Source organism: Orcinus orca, chromosome 2 (assembly GCF_937001465.1).
Source record: "Orcinus orca chromosome 2, mOrcOrc1.1, whole genome shotgun sequence".
Taxonomy (NCBI): domain Eukaryota; kingdom Metazoa; phylum Chordata; class Mammalia; order Artiodactyla; family Delphinidae; genus Orcinus; species Orcinus orca.
The window spans coordinates 148,874,965-148,893,053 of NC_064560.1; the positions used below are offsets into that span (position 1 = coordinate 148,874,965).

An 18,089-nucleotide genomic window follows, 5' to 3' on the forward strand; every position below is an offset into this window, starting at 1 on the left:
TCAATAATTGTGTTTTATTTTGTAGTTGGGCTCCCTGAAGTATCCTTGTTTCCTGAATTCTTTTCCCCATTTATTTTTCTTGGTTTCTCTCTTTTATTTTTTAGAAGATTGTCTCAAACGTTTGGTTATCTGGTATACTCACATCTAAGACTCAGTTATAAAAGAGCTTATTGGTAGCTCTGTTGATCAACAGTAGGCTTCACTGTGAGTGTATTAGTGAGGTTGTTTCGACAAGGACCCTTTTGTCAGGATCTATAGCCTTTTCTCCAGAGATCATCAATTTTCCTAGATAGGAATTCTCCAATATTCCACCAGAAAGGAATTCTCAGAACCAAGTGTCAAAAGGGATTGTGATGAGTATGTAAACTTTCACTTAATAATCCTGATTTAAGACTATGTTGCCTTTTGTTTTCAATGATTCCATGTTTCTTAGTTCAAAGTTTCTCAGGCTCGAGGAGTTCCGGGAAGATGGCGGAAGAGTAAGACGCGGAGATCACCTTCCTCCCCACAGATACACCAGAAATACATCTACGCGTGGAACAACTCCTACGGAGCACCTACTGAACGCTGGCAGAAGACCTCAGACCTCCCAAAAGGCAAGGAACCCCCCACGTACCTGGTTAGGGCAAAAGAAAAAACTAAACAGAGACAAAAGGATAGGGACGGGTCCTGCACCAGCGGGAGAGAGCTGTGAAGGAGGAAAAGTGTCCACACACTAGGAAGCCCCTTCGCGGGTGGAGACTTCGGGAGGCGGAGTGGGGGAGCTTGGGAGCCGCGGAGGAGAGCACAGCAACAGGGGTGCGGAGGGCAAAGCGGAGAGATTCCAGCGCAGAGAATCGGGCCGGCCGGAGCTCACCAGCCGAGAGGCTTTTCTGCTCGCCCGCCGGGGCGGGCGGGACTGGGAGCTGAGGCTCCGGCTTTTGTCGGAGCGCCGGGAGAGGACTGAGGTTGGCGGCGTGAGCACAGCCTGCAGGGCGTTGGTGCGCCGCGGCTAGCCGGGAGAGAGTCCGGGGAAGGGTCTGGACCTGCCGAGGAGGCAAGAGACTTTTGCGTCCCTCTTTGTTTCCTGGTGCACGAGGAGAGGGGATTAAGAACGCTGCTTGAGAGAGCTCCAGGGACGGGCGCGAGCCGCGGCTAAAAGTGCGGAGCCCAGAGACAGACATGAGACGCTAAGGCCGCTGCTGCCGCCACCGGGAGGCCTGTGTGCGAACGCGGGTCACTGGCCGCACGCCCTTCCGGGGAGCCTGTGCAGCCCGCCACTGCCAGGGTCCCGGGATCCAGGGACAGCTCGCCCGGGAGATCGCGCGGCGCGCCTCAGGCTGCGGCGTCGCGCCGGCCTCTGCCGCTGCAGGCCCGCCCCGCGCTCCGTGACCCTCCCTGCCCCCCGGCCTGGGTGGGCCAGAGCCTCCGAATCAGCGGCTCCTTTAACCCCGTCCTGTCTGAGCAAAGAACAGACGCCCTCCGGCGACCTACACGCACAGGCGGGGCCAAATCCAAAGCTGAGCCCCTGGGAGCTGTGAGAACAAAGAAGAGAAAGGGAAATCTCTCCCAGCAGCCTCAGAAGCAGCGGATTAAAGCTCCACAATCAACTTGATATACCCTGCATCTGTGGAATACCTGAATAGTCAACGAATCATCCCAAATTAAGGAGCCCTGTGGATGAAAGGCTCTTGGTGCTGCAGCCAGGAGTCAGTGCTGTGCCTCTGAGGTGGGAGAGCCAACTTCAGGACACTGGTCCACAAGAGGCCTCCCAGCTGCACATAATATCAAACAGCAAAAATCTCCGAGAGATCTCCATCTCAACGCCAGCACCCAGCTTCACTCAACGACCAGCAAGCTACAGTGCTGGACATCCTATGCCAAACAACTAGCAAGACAGGAACACAACCCCACCCATTAGCAGAGAGGCTGCCCAAAATCATAATAAGTCTACAGACACCCCAAAACACACCACCAGACGTGGACCTGCCCACCAGAAAGACAAGATCCAGCCTCATCCACCAGAACACAGGCACTAGTACCCTCCACCAGGAAGCCGACACAACCCACTGAACCAACCTTAGCCACTGGGGACAGACACAAAAAACAACAGGAACTACGAACCTTCAGCCTGCAAAAAAGGAGACCACAAACACAGTAAGATAAGCAAAATGAAAAGACAGAAAAACACACAGCAGATGAAGGAACAAGATAAAAACCCACCAGACCTAACAAATGAAGAGGAAATAGGCAGTCTACCGGAAAAAGAATTCAGAATAATGATAGTAAGGTTGATCCGAAATCTTGGAGATAGAATGGACAATAGAATGGACAAAATGCAAGAATCAGTTAACAAGGACCTAGAAGAACTAAAGATGAAACAGGCAACGATGAACAACACAATAAATGAAATTAAAAGTACTCTAGATGGGATCAATAGCAGAATAACTGAGGCAGAAGAACGGATAAGTGACCTGGAAGATAAAATAGTGGAAATAACTACTGCAGAGCAGAATAAAGAAAAAAGAATGAAAAGAACTGAGGACAGTCTCAGAGACCTCTGGGACAACATTAAACGCACCAACATTCGAATTATAGGGGTTCCAGAAGAAGAAGAGAAAAGGAAAGGGACTGAGAAAATATTTGAAGAGATTATAGTTGAAAACTTCCCTAATATGGGAAAGGAAATAGTTAATCAAGTCCAGGAAGCACAGAGAGTCCCATACAGGATAAATCCAAGGAGAAATACACCAAGACACATATTAATCAAAATGTCAAAAATTAAATACAAAGAAAACATATTAAAAGCAGCAAGGGAAAAACAACAAATAACACACAAGGGAATCCCCATAAGGTTAACAGCTGATCTTTCAGCAGAAACTCTGCAAGCCAGAAGGGAGTGGCAGGACATATTGAAAGTGTTGAAGGAGAAAAACCTGCAACCAAGATTACTCTACCCAGCAAGGATCTCATTCAGATTTGATGGAGAAATTAAAACCTTTACAGACAAGCAAAAGCTGAGAGAGTTCAGCACCACCAAACCAGCTCTACAACAACTGCTAAAGGAACTTCTCTAGGCAAGAAACACAAAAGAAGGAAAAGACCTACAATAACAAACCCCAAACAATTAAGAAAATGGGAATGGGAACACACATATCGATAATTACCTTAAATGTAAATGGACTAAATGCTCCCACCAAAAGACACAGATTGGCTGAATGGATACAAAAACAAGACCCATATATTTGCTGTCTACAAGAGACCCACTTCAGACCTAGAGACACATACAGACTGAAAGTAAGGGGATGGAAAAAGGTATTTCATGCAAATGGAAACCAAAAGAAAGCTGGAGTAGCAATTCTCATATAAGTTATATATATATATATATATATATATATATATATGTAGTTTGCTTGAGTGCAGTGTTTTTTGTTTTCTGTACTGAATTCATTAGCATGGGTCGGTATAAAATTTAGCATAGGTCAATATGTAATTTGTAAACTAATAAGGTCTTAAAAGTGAGGAATTAAGTCTTTTAAATTTAATTATTTATTGTAAAGAGCAGAATAGCATACATAAACAGGTGCCTAAGGAAAACTTGCATTCTAATATGGAACTCTCATGAACACCTTTTTTTTTTTTTTTCTTCTAACAGTATGATAGTAGGCCATTTGATTATTTTTATGGCTTTAACTTTACAACAATGAAATATTCGTAAATTTTAAAAAGTATTTTTCTTTATTTGATGCGGGTGGGATACTGGAGAAATGAAAGGTCAAACATCTATTGAGGAATCCATACTTGTCTATATATTGTGTACTTTTATTTCAAGAACTGATTTAAAATTCCTAAAAGGATGCTATAATAAGTTATTATGCCATTTTACAGACAGAATTAAGTGAATTTCAGGGAGGTATGAAACTTGCCTAAGGCTATCCAGCTACCAAGCGGTAGAAGTGAGAATTAAATCCAGGTATACCTATAAAAAAAAAAAAAAAAAAAAAAAAGAAGGCGAGGACAGCACCAGGGTATGGGGTTGTTAGTTTTATAGGGGTGAGTAATTTCATACGCTGATGAGTGGGAGGAGTATTCCAGCTATTTTGGGGAAGGGGTGGGGATTTCTAGGAATTGAGCCACCGCCCACTTTTTGACCTTTATGGTCATCCTTGGAACTGTCATGGCACCTGTGGGTGTGTCGCTTAGCTTGCTGATGTGTTACAATGAGTGTATACAGAGGCTCAAGGTCTAGTGGAAGTAGACTCGTCCGCCATCTTGGACCTATTTTGTTCTAATCAGTTTATGTTGTGTCCTCGGGCTATGTAATTCTTTTAAAGGTTGTGCCCTGCCCCCTTTCCTCCTGTTTCATATTGAATATATAATATTTACCAGAGTATGTTTTAATAATTAATACATGATATATTGTATAATTAATTTATATATCATATATATAATGATATCTATAGGTATTTGTTCTAATAAGTCATTAAAAATAAATGAATATTCAAAAAAAAAAAAAAACAAAGTTTCTCAGGCTCAACATCTCACAAAAATAAATTTCTAGTCTTCTGCAGGGATTTGACTAGGAAGTTGGTGGGAGAAGGGAGGTAGTTGGGCACTGAATTGTGTGAAATGTGAAAGGAGATCTGAGTATTTAACTCTTCTTATATAGACCTTCAACAACTTCTTCTGTTTTTAGACTGAATTATACTCTAAGAGCTAAATGGTGTCTCCAATTCCTGAGTTATTTAAGAATTCTATAACATTTCAGTATGCCTAGTTCTGTCCTCCTACATACTGACAGCTTTGATTCAAGTTTTCTTTACTATGCTGAGCAGTGGCCATTCCCTGATCTGATTCTTTTCCTTCAAAATTGTTTTCCTGTCATCTCCTCTCCCATTCCCTCTATCACTGTTGATATGTGTTTTGCTGTTGTTACTGTTGTTTTATTCCTTTATTATTGTTTTAGCATAGTTTTAGGGAGAAGATGTGAAGAATGAATATGTTTGAAAACAGCAGGTTTAAGTAGAACTAATCCTACATGTTTTTCTTAAACATATAGCTGTTAGTTTTCAGACCCTCAGAAGCTATTTCCCAGAAAAAGAAGAATTGTAATTGATGAGCTTTTGATCAGAAATATTTGTATAAACGACTAGGTCAAATTTTACAAAAAAATAAGTTATGTGGTTATGAAATCTGCTTGTTTATAAATATACCTTTAAAGGAATTATACTTCATTTTGGAATGCTTTTAGAATTCTTAGGAAACAAAATGATAGGTCATGATAAACTGAGAAACATATCTATATCTTCTCAAAATAGTAACACAGAGAAAACCAAAAAAATACATTTGGGTAGTTGCTTTATAAAACCTACATGGTCCAATTTTTCTACTATAATAAATTTTAGAAAATTATGTGGGAAGAAATTGTTAATTTAAATTAATAAATCTTCCCAAATTGATCAAAATATTAATATAGTGTCACAAATATTTCAAAATATCTATCGAATAAAATCACCTCATTTTATATCAATCAGCATTGCAGCAGGTTCCTCTTCTGAAAATAAATTTCCTTATCAAAATAATGAGGAGTTAGCACTAAATTTTATTTTAGGTAGGTATTAGCTCTAAAGTCTAGAAACTTATGATCAGAACATGGGGTTTAATGAGAGATACACATTTTTACTATTATGAAATCTCTCCAGGATGGCTATAAACTTCATATTTTATGGAAGATTTTAAAAAGACAACCTATAACAAGGGATTCAAGGATAAATTCTAATATCATTTATTAGAATTTTTGTTAAATCTAAGCCATAGTTTGCCTCAGCTTGTTGTTGCAAATATAATCCTTACCTGCAGATTATTTTGTATTTTGTATTCTATGCCTATACTCCGCTCCAAGTTCTACCAATGTTGACAAATTAGTTTAGAAAAAGAAATAGAAATCTACAGTATAGTTGATTCTAAAACCATGACTTCAAGCATAAAAAAAATAATAATAATTAATACTACTGTTTTAGCATTTCAAAAAGTAGTTACAGCAACAGCACCTGAAATAAAGTTGCTCACTTGTTTATGGTTTATAAAAATGAATTTCTATTCAATCGACCAGTCCAACATCAAATCAAAATCCAAGTAGCAGATGAATTTAAGACTATAATCCAATTCTAGATGTCAAGGTTGCCAAGTTTAAACTCAGCACTGATATGCTAGTCATGTTGCTACTGACAATGATAGGACAGGTTTTAAAGTATAAATATTCATGTAGAGAAAACATACTTGAGCCTAAAAGCTGTGTTGCTTAAAAACTGTGTTTTTCAATCAAGGTTATATTTGGACAACATGGATTCCCAAAAAGGCCTAATTGTCTCAATTGTAAAGTATTCTTATCAGTCAAAACATGTTTGAAAACTTACTATGTGAAGGAATTTATTTATTTAAACTTTCAAAATAGGCATAACTACTTAAAACGCATGTCTAGATCCCCATAAGAAAGATCTTCTCTGGGACTTCCCTGGTGGTCCAGTGGTTAAGACTCCACGCTTCAACTTCAGGGGGCGTGGGCTCTATCCCTGGTCAGGGAACTAAGATGCCACATGCTGCACAGCCATGGCCAAAAAAAAAAAAATCTTCTCTGGAGCTGAAGGTAAGGTATTCCCAGGAAAATTTATATTATTGAGATGTCACATTTGTTTATACAGTCCATAATTGAATACATGTTATTCTCTCAAATAATATAATTTTAGACAGCTTTCTAATAAATCCTTGTCACCAGAAACTTACTGAAAGTAGTACTTCACTATGGTATGCATCACCATGACATTTAACTTAAACTACATAGAACAAGATGTTTGTCAAGTTTGGGTTGTGTGGGAAAAATCCCAAAGGAGGCATAGAAGAAGGGAATAGAGCTAGTGCCTTCAAGCATGGCTGCTTGGAAGGTAACACAGGCCTTAAAAGACTAACAGGACTTGGGAAAACTGGAGGGAGTCGTGCTGTCAGTTCCACCCAAGTGTGCAATGTGAACTAAGATCCTGAGGCACAACTGAGTCTGGACAGCAAGGGATATGAACAAACAGAAAAGAGTGGGTATAATGCAGAATAGTACTGAAAAGGCTTTGCAGTAAGAAGAGAAGCCTCTTTTTAAAAGTCTTTAAAAATGTCATTTCCCTCTTGTATTAGATTTTTAACACAGCAATACCATTTTATTGTTTTTATCAAACTTATTGGAGTGGCAATGCAAGTCACAATCTCTTATTCAAAGCCTTAGGGGAATGTTTTTCAGAATATTTCAGATTTTAGGAAGATAATAAAGTACATATACCATGTATAATATAACACAGCCAGCAGGCTCTGTGGCAACACTGTGTAATCAAATACATTATTTCCAGAGCAAAACATATGATTATTCAGACAAAGTAGGGTAAATAAAGACCGGAAAGTCTTTTCTATTTTTGTATTCAAGTCATTTCAGGTTAGATGTTGCCACCAATAAAATTAAACAAAACACACCCATTCAATCTTCAGAATGTTTTAGATTTTAGAATTGTGTCTAAGGTATTGAAGTTGTGTATTTTAAAACTTCATGACCAAAACTATAACAAAAAACACAGATGCGTACTTTAAAAAGTTATATTATAGAAGTGTTTAATTCATTTAAATTAAATTTAGTGTCATTTAAAATTATATGTGAAAAACACTAAACATAGTATTTTTTTAAAGTATATGTTACTATAAATATTTGATCAGGGGAGGGGTGTCCAGAGGCTATACTGTTGGGAAGCATAGGGGTAAGGCTAACCTGAAGGCCTGTAAGGACAGGGAGAGAGCAGCACATAGGCTACAGACGCCCTAGTTATGCCAGGGGATGCCTAATGGACTAGGAAATGCTAGAAAGATTGGATATGGGCTGCTTCTCTCTCATCCTTTACAGGAATGGTGCAAGCACCTGAATGTGGGAGGTGAATCATAAATGCAGCCTTGTCACCCACTTCTCAGTCACCTGAATAATTACATGAGATACAGAACAGGATCTGATAAATCACATATAATTCCCATCACTTTCCCAACTATGCAACACGTACCCTGATTGAAAGAAAAGAAAAAAGGAAAGAATGAAAGATGGGTAGAAAAACTGGAACTCCTCACTTGTTACTTATATCTGAATCACTAAAAAAATCCTTTTATTCTAACACTAGAGAGTTAACCAAAAAAATGCAAGTTCTTGTAAAAAGACAATGGAACGATAGAAACCTATGCAAAAGAACAAACTGAATGTAGGTCCTTAATTTGTCTTGGTGGGGAAGAAAGTAAGGAGACCAAGAGGACTTTAAATATATTTGCTAACAGCAAAAAGTAGAAAACTGAGACCAAGAACAAAAATAAATCAACAAACAATTCCAGGTGGCACAGCACTGCCCTACGTACTGATTACTTTCCACAGAATTGGATCAAAAACAGACCCTACACTGAGATTTTGGTCTTTCACAAGTCAATTCAAATAGCTTTGCTCATGATGTGCATTTTAAAAACTAAGAATAACAGAAATTACACATAGGTAAAGTTAACAAAACCAATTACAGTATGTATAGCATGATTTTTTAATACAAATATAAATATGCGTTTACATATTTATATATAAGAAGTATATACATTCAACACTAACAGTCATTGGTTGGATTTTCAGTGATATTTATTGTCTTATTAAACTGGTTCTTAAATGTTCTATAATGAATATGTATCATTTAATTATAAAAACTATGAAAATTTCTAATGGAGATTCTTTCTTCTGGAAATATGTTAAATGAGCTATCACAACCATATACACTTGTCATTCTCAACTAAATAGAACTCTGTTTTTTTGAACAAACCCTAGCTTTTCTCAATAGATGTAACAATAAAAAAAAAAAAAGACCTTAAGTTGTAAGATAGAAGAAACCTGTAGTAGACTTAATTATAGATTTCTGGGAAATTTACTTACAGTACACATCCACTCTGATTGACTTTATCGCTGGGGACCCCAGGCCATTCTCTGCTTTACAGTAATACCGGCCTCCTTGGTGTCGCTGAATATTTGTAATCCTCAAAGTCTCGTTGAAGACACTTGAGTCTTGGAATCTGTCAGAGGCACTTCCTGCTGTTTTGGTCCACCTGATCTGAGCAAGCATCAACAAAGATTGTTACTTTAGGTTGGTTTTCGCACTGAAAAATTAAATAGCAATTATTCATTTGAAGAGTTGGCTTTCAGAACTGCTACAGTGCCATTTTTGGCAAGTTATTGGAAATTAAGAAGAAAAGTTTATACACGTAATTCAACTATAAAAGTTTAAAATGCAATGTCATCATTGTATAGTGTGTATAATTCTAATTCAGTTGCATAGAGTGCATCCAAGTTTAACCAGTGTGAAGGGCAATATAAATATAATACAAAGGAAGTTAAATATAAGTAGTACACTGAAAATATGGATTAGTTTCTTTTTGTTGAGACTCTAAAATTCTCACTCATATTTTCGAAACCCTGTAAGGCACTTTTTATTTACTTAGTAAAGGTACGCCAGGTAGGTTCTCACTTTCTTTCTGGACATGCTTCAGTATTTTAGTCAAAATTTTCTATTTGATTTGGATAATTTAAGCATATTACCATAATAGCTTATTGAAATTATGTGTAATTTTATACACCTGGTTGTTAAAAATGTTTTTTTTTTATGTTTTTGCTTTAATAAGCCCACAAATGACTTGTCTGTTTTGATAATTAGAATTCACTTTACATCAATAATTATTTTCAAAAAATGTGTAAACTTTTCCAAAGAGAACATTTCTATTAAACTGCCAAGCACTTTGAATATCTAAAACATTCCATTATAAACAATACCATTCTTTTAAACACAGCTGTGCACAACAGTTTTAGATTTTACCAGAAATAAAGACTGGCATTCAACTCAAATTTTGTGTATTTTAGCTTATAAAACATGAATAAAAGTCACATGATAGTACTGTAAAGTGATATAAAACAGGATGTAAAAATGATTCAGTTTATTTCTCTCCTTGTCCCTGCTGTATAATATATATTTTATTATTACTATGTTTAGGTTGAAAAACTGCTGATAGAAATCCTCTGGTCAAACACAAATGAAGAAACATAGAAAAATGCAACTGGGCTTCCCTGGTGGCGCAGTGGTTGAGAGTCTGCCTGCCGATGCGGGGGACATGGGTTCGTGCCCCTGTCCGGGAGGATCCCACATGCCGCGGAGCGGCTGGGCCCGCGAGCCATGGCTGCTGAGCCTGCGCGTCCAGGGCCTGTGCTCCGCAACGGGAGAGGCCACAACAGTGAGAGGCCCGCGTACCGGAAAAAAAAAAAAAAAAAATATGCAACTAAGGAGTGGGTCATCAAAATTTAAATCGGGCTTCCCTGGTTTCGCAATGGTTGAGAGTCCGCCTGCCGATGCAGGGGACACGGGTTCGTGCCCCGGTCTGGGAAGATCCCACATGCCGTGGAGTGGCTGGGCCCGTGAGCCATGGCTGCTGAGCCTGTGCATCTGGAGCCTGTGCTCCGCAACGGGAGAGGCCACAACAGTGAGAGGCCCACGTACCACAAAAAAAAAAAAAAATTTAAATCCTTTAATACTGCCATTATTTATGCTATTTTCATACAATGTTAATTAAAATTTATGATCTAATGACATTAAGTATCTTTAAAAAGTTCTCCAAATCATTACAATATCAGTATAAATATATTCATGCTTGCCCTTAATTGTGAATGAAATGAAAATGTTACCTAGAGATTAATAAAAACTGAGTAATTCATAAAAATAAATTTCAAATGTTTATCCAACACTTTGTGCAGAAAATATACACAAAAATAAATGAAATGGGCTTCCCTGGTGGCGCAGTGGTTGAGAATCTGCCTGCCAATGCAGGGGACACGGGTTAAAGCCCTGGTTTGGGAAGATTCCACATGCCGTGGAGGAACTAGGCCCGTGAGCCACAACTACTGAGCCTGCGCCTCTGGAGCCTGTGCTCCACAACAAGAGAGGCCACGATAGTGAGAGGCCCGCGCACCGGGATGAAGTGTGGTCCCCCACTTGCCACAACTAGAGAAAGCCCTCGCACAGAAACGAAGACCCAACATGGCCAAAAATAAATAAATGGAATGATTCCTGATTTCAAGCAGTTTATAAGCTGATTATTAATATGCTCATAAAAAGATGAAGGGTAACATGGGCACTGGTTTGATAAGTACTATTTCCATGGGGAAATCTAGGATTCTATTTTAATTTAAATTTCAAATTTTGTAGGTAACCAAATAAAGAAAATTGAAATAAATAAGCAAATTACATAATTTTGTTCTTGTATAGAGATATGTTCTCTCTAAAGTAATAGATATTTCTAAGATATAACCTAAGATATAATAAATACCAATTAAAATACGAAGTTTTCTTTGAGTATCACAATATGGCACCAAAATTGATTTTTAAAAATAAATATTTCAGAACATAAAAAGTTCAGGATAAAAAGAGTTATGGAAATGGCCTAGTAGTTTCAGATATTAAAAATATAATATTATGGCTTCCCTGGTGGTGCAGTGGTTGGGGGTCCACCTGCCGATGCGGGGGACGCGGGTTCGTGCCCAGGTCCGGGAGGATCCCACGTGCCACAGAGCGGCTGAGCCATGGCCGATGGGCCTGCACGTCCAGAGCCTGTGCTCCGCAGTGGAAGGGGCCACTGCGGTGGGAGGCCCGCGTACCGCAAAAAAAATAAAAAATTAAAAAAAATAATATTAATACAATAATTTAGTTATAGAATACTGTTACAGTATTGGGAATTGTCCAGGAATTGGAGGTGGGGGGAAAGAACAAGAGTGAATGTGTGTGTGTGAAAGAGAAAAGTAAGTTTGAGAGAAGAAATTATGATATAGACTAGCAGTTATCAAACTTTTTGGTCTTAGAACACCTTTACACTATTAAAAATTATTAAGGACCCCAAATAGCTTTTGTTTATTGGAATTATATCTTTTCATAATCATTGTAGTACAAATTAAAACTGAGACAATGTTAAATTATGTATTAACTCATTTTAAATCATATTAATAAACTGAAGACATTAACATAAGGAACATTTTTATCACAAAATTATATTTTTCAAAACAAAAATAATTGAGTAAAATGAATGGAATTGCTTTATAGCTTTGCAAATCTCTTTAATATCTGCTTTAGTGGAAAAGAGCTGTCTCGATAATTATATCACCTTCTGCATGCAATCTGTGGCAACATATTGCTTTGTTTGAAATATGTGAAGAAAATCTTGCCTCACACTGATATCTGGTAATAAAGGCAGGAGTGTTTCAATAGCCTTTTCAAATAATTGTGGATAGCCTTCCTTAATACTAAACTAAAACCCCACAAGTGTTAGTTTCCTAACATTTGATGGCAAAGTAGAAGCAAAAACCATATAAATGCCCTTTTGGCACTCTGTGCGACTAAAATCCATTGGTCTATCTTGCACTTTTAATGGATTGTTTACTCATACATGATTTTGTAGCATGATACATTAGTCATCTGGAAAATATGAATTCACTGAGTTATGCAGATCTTCCAGATGTTGTCATATTTCATTATATAATACAAGTCACATATATTAATATCATCAAACAGAAGAGTCTTTAAGTGCTGGGAAGCAGCGATACTTATGCTGGTAGATTTTCCAAACTTCTAATTTTTCTCTTGAAAAGGTAAAATTTATCATTAGTAATAAATATAACTAAGGTATCTTATTTGGGATGGCAAATTCACTTCAATCATTTTTGAGAAAATATTTGCCAAATACCCAAGTCTGAATAACCATTATTTGTATAACAATCATCCTTTTAAGTAAAAACATTATTCTATGAAAATAAGTGATGGAGACCTTCAAGAGGGTGAACAAGTAAGACGTGGAGATCACCTTCCACCCCACAAATACAACAGAAATACATCTACATGTGGAACAGCTGCTACAGAACAGCTACTGAATGCTGGCAGAAGACTTCAGACTTCCCAAAAGGCAAGAAACTCCCCATGTACCTGGGTAGGGCAAAAGAAAAAAGAATAAACAGAGACAAAAGAATAGGGACGGGACCTGCACCACTGGGAGGGAGCTGTGAAGGAGGAAAGGTTTCCACACACTAGGAAGCCCCTTCACTGGCGGAGACAGGGGGTGGTGGAGGGGGGAAGCTTTGGAGCCACAGAGGAGAGCAGCAACAGGGGTGCGGAGGGCAAAGCAGAGAGATTCCCGCACAGAGGATCAGTGCCGACCAGCACTCACCAGCTCAAGAGGCTTTCTGCTCACCTGCTGGAACAGGTTGGGCCTGGCAGCTGAGGTTCGGGCTTCAGAGGTCAGATCCCAGGGAGAGGACTGGGTTGGTTGTGTGAACACAGCCTGCAGGGGGCTAGCTAGTGCGCTACAGCTAGTTGGGAGGGAGTCCGGGAAAAACTCTGGAACTGCCTGAGGCAAGAGACCATTGTTTCTGCATGTGCGAGAAGAGGTGATTTCTGCTCCGTGTACCCACAGAAGGCAGAGCACTGCCTATGTGAGCTCCAGAGACCGGCACAAGCTGTAGCAGTCAGCTTGGACCCCCGAGTCAGGCATGAAACACTAACAGTGCCACTGCTGCCACCAAGAATCCTGTGTACAAGCACAAGTCACTACCCACACCCCCTCAGGAGCCTGTTCAGCATGCCACTGCCAGGGTCCTGAGATGTAGAGACAACTTCCTTGGGAGAACACACAGCGTGCCTCAGGCTGCTACAATGTCATGCTGGCCTCTGCCACTACAGGCTCACCCTGCATTCCAATTATGACTACCATACCCCTCACTATCCCTGGCCTGAGTTAGCAAGAGAGCCCTAATTGGTCGCTGTTTTAATCCCCTCCTGTCTGGGCAGGGAAGAGATGCCTGAGGGCAGCCTACATGCAGAGGCAGGGCCAAAACCAAAGCTGAACCACAGGAGCTGTGCAAACAAAGAAGAGAAAGGGAAATTTCTCCATGCAAACTCAGGGGCAGTGGATTAAATCCCCACAATCAACTTGATGAACCCTGCATCTGTGGAATACCTGAATAGACAACGAATATTCCCAAAATTGAGGCAGTGGACTTTGTGAGCAACTGTAGACTTGGGATTCGCTTTCCACACCTGATTTGTTTCTGCTTTTCACATTTAGCTTAGTTTAGTTTTTAGTGCTTGTTATGCTTGGTGGATTTCCTTATTGGTTTCATTGCTCTTTTTTTTTTACTTTTTATTTTTTATTTTTTTAATTAAATTTTTTTTTTCCTTTTTTCTCTTTTTGTGAGTGTGTATGTGTATGTTTCTTTGTATGATTTTGACTGTTTAGGTTTACTTTTACTATTTGTCCTAGGGTTCTGACTGTTCATTTACTTGTTTGTTTTTGTTATTTGTTCGTTTTCCGTTTATGAGTGTGTGTATGTTTCTTTGTGTGATTTTCCCTGTTTATTTTTACTTTTACAATTTGTCCTACGGCTCTGACTGTTCATTATTTTGTTTTTTTTTTCCTTTTTTTTCTTCCTTTTCTTCCAAGCCATGAGGCTGGCAGGGTCTTGATGCTCTGGCCAGGTGTCAGGCCTGAGCCTCTGAGGTGGGAGAGCCAAGTCCAGGTCACTGGACCACAAGAGATTTCCTGGCCCCATGTAATATCAATCAGCAAGAGCTCTCCCAGAGATCTCCGTATCAACACTAAGAATTAATTCCACCTAATGGCCAGCAAACTCCAGTGATGGACACCCCATGCCAAACAACTAGCAAGACAGGAACACAACCCCCGCCCCCCTGCATTAGCAGAGAGGCTGCCTAATCTCATACTAAGTTCACAGACACACCAAAATACACCACCGGACGTGGCCCTGCCCACCAGAAGGACAAGATCCAGCCCCACCCACGAAAACACAGGTACCACTCTCCTCCATCAAGAAGGCTACAAAAGCCACTGAACTAACCTCACCCACTGAGGGCAGAGACCAAAAACAATGGGAACTACAAAACTGCAGGCTGCGAAAAGGAGACCCCAAGCACAGTAAGTTAAACAAAATGAGAAGACAGAGAAATATGCAGCAGATGAAGGAGAAGGGTAAAAACCCACCAGACCAAACAAATGAAGAGGAAATAGGCAGTCTACCTGAAAAAGAATTCAGAGTAATGACGGTAAAGATGATCCAAAATCTTGGAAATAGAATGGAGAAAATATAAGAAAGGTTTAACAAGGACCTAGAAGAACTAAACAGCAAACAATGAAGAACACCACAATAAATGAAATTAAAAATTCTCTAGAAGGAATCAATAGCGGAATAACTGAGGTAGAAGAATGGATAACTGATCTGGAAGATAAAAGAGTGGAAATAATTAACACAGAGCGGAATAAAGAAAAAAGAATGAAAAGAATTGAGGACAGTCTGAGAGCTCTGGGACAACATTAAACATACCAATGTTTGAATTATAGGGGTCCCAGAAAAACAACAGAAAAAGAAAGGGTCTGAGGAAATACTTGAAGAGATTATAGTTGAAAACTTCCCTAACATGGGAAAGGAAATAGTCAATCAAGTCCAAGAGGCACAGAGAGCCCCATACAGGATAAACCCAAAGAGAAACATGTCAAGACACATAATAATCAAAATAGCAAAAATTAAATACAAACAAAAAATATTAAAAGCAGCAAGGGAAAAGCAACAAATAACATACAAGGGAATCCCCATAAGGTTAACAGCTGATCTGTCAGGAGAAACACTGCAAGCCGGAAGAGAGTGGCAGGACATATTTAAAGTGATGAAAGGGAAAAACCTACAATCGAGATTACTCCGGCCAGCAAGGATCTATTCAGATTTGACGGAGAAATAAAAAGACTTACAAGCAAAAGCTAAGAGAATTCAGCACCACCAAACCAGATTTACAATAAATGCTAAAGGAAATTCTCTAGGCAGCAACCACAAAAGAAGAAAAAGACCTAAAAAACAAACCCAAACAATTAAGAAAATGGTAATAGGAACATATTTATTGATAATTACCTTAAATGTAAATGGATTAAATGCTCCAATCAAAAGACACAGACTAGCTGAATGGATACAAAAATGACCTATATATATGCTGTCTACAAGAGACCCACTTCAGACTTAGGGACACATACAGACTGAAAGTAAGGGGATGGAAAAAAATATTCCACACAAATGGAAATCAAAAGAAAGCAGGAGTAGCAATACTCATATCAGACAAAATAGACTTTAAAATAAAGACTGTTACAAGAGACAAAGAAGGACAGTACATAACGATCAAGGGATCAATCCAAGAAGAAAATATAACAATTATAAATATTTATGCATCCAACATAGGAGCACCTCAATACCCAAGGCAAATTCTAACAACCATAAACGGGAAAATCGAGTAACACAATAATAGTAGGGGACTTTAACACCCCAATTTCACCACTGGACAGATCATCGAAAATGAAAATAAATAAAGAAACACAAACTTTGAATGACATATTACTCCGGATGGACTTAATTGATATTTATAGGATGCCCCATCCAAAAACAACAGAATACACTTTCTTCTCAAGTGCTCATGGAGTATTTTCCAGGATATATCATACCTTGGGTCACTAATCAAACCTCGGTAAATCTAAGAAAATTGAAGTCGCATCACGTATCTTTTCTGACCACAACGCTATGAGACTTGATATCAATTAAAGGAAAAAAAGCTGTATAAAATACAAAAACATGGAGGCTAAACAATACATTACTAAAGAAGCAAGAGCTCAATGAAGAAATCAAAGAGGAAATCAAAAAATACCTAGAAACAAAGGACAATGAAAACACAGCAATCCAAAATATGGGAGTCAGCAAAAGCAGTTCTAAAAGGGAAATTTATACCAATGCAAGGCTACCTCAAGAAACAAGAAAAACCTCAAATAAACAACCTAATCTTACACATAAAGCAATTAGACAAAGAAGAACAAAAAAACCCATAGCGAGTAGAAGGAAAGAAATCATAAAGATGAGGTCAGAAATAAACGAAAAAAAATATGAAGAAAACAATAGCAAACAATAATAAAGGTAAAAGCTGGTTCTTTGATAAGACAAAAAAAATTGATAAACCATTTGTCAGACTCATCAAGAAAAAAAGGGAGAAGACTCAAATCAATAGAATTAGAAGTAACAACTGACATTGAAGAAACACAAAGGATCATGAGAGATTACAATAAGCAACTATATGCCAGTAAAATGGACAACCTGGAGGAAATGGACAAATTCTTAGAAAAGTACAACCTTCCAAGACCCAGCCAGAAAGCAACAGAAAATATGAACAGAACAATCACAAGCACTGAAATTGAAACTGTGATTAAAAATCTTCCAACACAAAAAAGCCCAGGGCCAGATGGCTTCACAGGTGAAATCTATCACACACTTAGAGAAGTGCTAACACCTATCCTTCTCAAACACTTCTAAAATATAGCAGAGGGAGGAAAACTCCCAAACTCATTCTATGAGGTCACTACCACCCTGATACTAAAACCAGACAAAGATGTCACAAAAAAAAGATAACTACAGGACATATCACTGATCAACACAAATACAAAAATCCTAAACAAAATACTAGCAAACAGAATCCAACAGCACATTAAAAGGATCATACATACCCCATGATCAAGTGGGGTTTTTCCCACGAATGCAAGGATTCTTCAATATATGCAAATCTATCAATGTGATACACCATAATAACAAACTGAAGGATAAAAGCCATATGATAATCTCAACAGATGCAGAAAAATCTTTCTACAAAATTAAACACCCATTTATGATAAAAACTCTCCAGAAAGTAGGCATAGAGGGAACCTACCTCAACATAATAAAGGCCATATATGACAAACCCACAGCCAACATCTTTCTCAACAGTGGAAAACTGAAACCATTTCTTCTAAGATCAGGAACATCACATGGTTGCCCATTCTCAACACAATTATTCAACATAGTTTTGGACGTTTCAGCCACGGAAATCAGAGAAGAAAAAGAAATAAAAGGAATCCAAATTGGAAAAGAAGAAGTTAAACTGTCACTGTTTGCAGATGACATG

The 18,089-nt window shown here is 38.6% G+C and overlaps 1 protein-coding gene across 1 annotated transcript in view; it reads right to left on the reverse strand.

Moving 5' to 3' along the window:
- Window positions 1–18,089, reverse strand: part of MDGA2 (MAM domain containing glycosylphosphatidylinositol anchor 2) — an 830,741-nt gene that overhangs the window by 379,284 nt on the left and 433,368 nt on the right. Inside the window, exon 3 of the mRNA XM_004270015.4 lies at window positions 8,960–9,134. Within this exon, the coding sequence (XP_004270063.2) occupies window positions 8,960–9,134 (175 nt within the window). The remainder of the gene's footprint in view (window positions 1–8,959; window positions 9,135–18,089) is intronic.